At 57.6% G+C, this 2,974-nt stretch overlaps 1 protein-coding gene across 2 annotated transcripts; it reads left to right on the top strand.

Moving 5' to 3' along the window:
- Positions 1-458: 458 nt before the first annotated feature.
- Positions 459-1,508, top strand: LOC128791567 (serine/arginine repetitive matrix protein 1-like). Of its 2 annotated transcripts, none has more exons than XM_053949313.1 (2): positions 459-727; positions 797-1,508. In XM_053949313.1, exons 1-2 carry the CDS (start codon positions 566-568, stop codon positions 1,463-1,465), a joined length of 831 nt encoding a protein of 276 aa, XP_053805288.1. In that variant the 5' UTR covers positions 459-565; the 3' UTR covers positions 1,466-1,508. The 2 variants fall into 2 exon arrangements, with proteins under 2 accessions (XP_053805288.1, XP_053805289.1); XM_053949314.1 differs by having other exon boundaries at positions 800-1,508.
- Positions 1,509-2,974: the final 1,466 nt, after the last annotated feature.

The raw sequence follows: 2,974 nt of genomic DNA on the forward strand, positions 1-2,974 counted from the left end.
CCTGGAAGCACCCCTGCGGCCAAGGGGTCAGGCAGTCCTTGGCGGGGGGAGGGGGAGCTAATTAACAATTATTAATAATAATTGCGTTGGGCTTTATTGGCGGGCAGAGAGCGCCACCTCGTGGGCGGCACCACCGAGCAGAGCAGGGCCGAGATTTGGGAACAGCCCGGCCCTTGCAGGGAGCTCGGGCACGGAAAGGGGACGCTCGAACAGCCGCGGGAGCGCCCGTGGGATGCGGTGGGATCCCCACACGCTCCCATCAGCACGAAGTCTCCGGGAGCGGAACGCCCCGTGCCCGCTCCTGCCGCTTCCAGCCATCGCGGCAGAGTCCGGGGCTGTGTCACAGAGGGGGCTCGCGGTGCCCGCGGCCCATTGTGACACCGGGGCCTTGCGGTGTCACGGGGCCATTGTGACACCGAGACGCCTCGTGCTGGCACCTCTGGGTGCCACCAGGGCCCGTGTGGCACTGCGGCTCCTGGGGCTGTTGAAGGAGCATGCCGGGCCGTGCCCTCCAGCAGCGCAGGGCACCGTGCTCCCGAGGCCGCAGCTCCCCGGGATAGCTGCCATGGAGATGCCCATGGAGAAGGGCCAGCTCGGCCCTCAGCCGTCCAAGAGACACCTGCTGAAGGATGAGGCTGGAGGGACAGGCGGGGATGGGGCCGGCACCGGCCCGAGGCAGCCGTCTCCATCCCACACCTCCCGCGTCTCTTTCTCCTCTCGCCTCCAGGTAGAGCTGCCCCAAAGCCCGGCTCCAGCCGCCCGTGGGGACAGGCCCTCACGGCATTCCCGCCTCCAGCAGAGCTCCAGGAGCCGTCCCAGCTCGGCCAGGCTGCTGCGGGGACAGCGCTCCGCCGTGCCCAGCCCCGCGCCGCTGCCGCCGCCGGCCAACACCGCGGCCCGCGGGCAGTGCCGGCGCCTCAGGAGCTGCGTGGCTTGCTCGGGCAAGGTCACGCCGGACAACTTCTCGACAGTGCCCTCCACACCTTCCACGCCTGCCTCGACTGAGACAGAACCGCCTTTGGTCCACCAGCTCACCCAGACAGAGCCCGAGACATCAGAGCAGCCGTGTGCTCCTGAACGCGTGGATCGAGACATCCAGACCGAGAGCCCGGGCCGTGAGCGGCGGATTTCCCACGTCCGGCTGTTCATGGACCGGGAGACGCAGACACAGTCCCCGGCGATGCTCCCCAGCGCGGCCTCGGCCGCCCGCGAGGAGCCCCCGCGCCCCCGGCAGCGGCACTCCCTGTTCCGCAGGCTGCTCCGGGCGTGCCGCTGCTCCTGCACCGGGGCACAGCCCGAGCAGCTCGGGGCCAGCCCCGGCCCCAAAACGCCACAGCATCCCCAGGGAGCGGCACAGGGACACACGGCGGGGATCAGGGTTTTGATGGTGATCCAGGAATCCACCGAGGGCACCCAGTGGTCTCCGTACTCCTCGTGGCCGTGGCTTGTTGAGACCAGTCTGTGATTTTTCCGCGGACCCCAAATAAAGAATTCCTCAGCTAATGGTACTTCTCTGGGCCTGGTCCATCGGGTCCATCCTGCAGGAATGGCTCCATACAACCAGCTGGGAAGTGTGTGGGGGAACAGGGTGAGCTCTTAGGTGGGAGTGATGCTGCTCCCCCCAAGTCCCCGCGCCTTAGTCAGCCTCGGGTCACATGAGAATGGTGGCAACCGACCCCCGACAATCACAACTGGAGAAGACCAGAACCAAAATCACTGGCAAGACAGAGAAAATTCATGCCCAAAACAGGAATAACATCTCCCTGCAGCTAAAGGAGGGAAGAAGTCATGAAGGAAGGAAAAGACCATGTGGGGGCGGTTCCCCTCGGGATCAAACACAGCTGGCTCCTGAGGAGGGATCTCTGCCTGTCTCCTCTAAACCTGGCACTGTAGAACCTGTCCCAGGGACAGGAACTCAGCCTGGAAGGCAATTCCTGGATTCCTCCTGTCAAAGTGCTGTGAATGAGTAGGAGAAAAGCATCAGTAGTGAGAACAAATGTCTGACAAGCAGCTGGATGGAAAGGCCCAGGGTGGAAAACACCTGGATGGGGCACGTGCGGCTCGGGTAGAGACAGGAAATGCAGGAACCACCCTCGATCCTCACCTGCTGCCTGCCCTGGGCCTCACGAGGAGGAAAACGAGGATCCCTCACACCTGGCTGGGAATAGGGCAGAGCAGCTTCAGCTGGCTTTGAGGAAGATGAAGGTGGGCAAATCCCTTGGGGATGGGAAACGTTCATCCCATGTAGGTGTCGAGCACAGTTATTCATCCTGGCATGTTTTGTGATTGAGGTTTTAATGAAGCTTTTAATTAAGTTAAACAAATACTGACGGTTCAAGAGAACCAGGTCTTGGACTCACAGAATAGTTGGAGTTGTAGCTGCTTCCTCCACACTGGAGAGTTCATGGTAGAGTGGAAATCCCTTATCTCTATTTTTAAGGGAAATTAAGATTTTGGAAGTGAGGTTATTTTAACCTCTTTGGTAGGGAAGGAAGAAAAAGTCTCTTATCAATACAGTTCCTGATTTTCTATTTGTCTATGTAACTATGGACTTGAGAACCATTTGCTCCACAGAAAGGAGCAGCTTTAGGTAGTTTGTTCATTTTAAAGGCCGAATGATAATTTCCTGGTGTGTTTTAGTTACTTCTGAAATGCTTCAAATCTTCATTTTGGGATTTTCATTTTCATTGGGCAAGTTCTCAGGGTTTTCTTGGTCCTTTGTGTGTGTGTAGGGCAGTGGGCTGGTTATTATTTTTCATCACTGATTTTACAGACTTTATGTTTTTCCCAGGAGAATATTAATTTGTGTAGAAGCAAAATTAGGGTGAAGAGTATCTCAATCTAGGGATAAAAACACTCCCCTGGGAATGAGACAGAATGAGTTTGTATTATTCATTTAACAGTTTCAGCTGCACAACCATTACTTTCATGCAAGTTTTTTACGTGATAGAAGAACCCTTTTCTCTCGTGTTCT

Source organism: Vidua chalybeata, chromosome 8 (genome assembly GCF_026979565.1).
Source record: "Vidua chalybeata isolate OUT-0048 chromosome 8, bVidCha1 merged haplotype, whole genome shotgun sequence".
Taxonomy (NCBI): domain Eukaryota; kingdom Metazoa; phylum Chordata; class Aves; order Passeriformes; family Viduidae; genus Vidua; species Vidua chalybeata.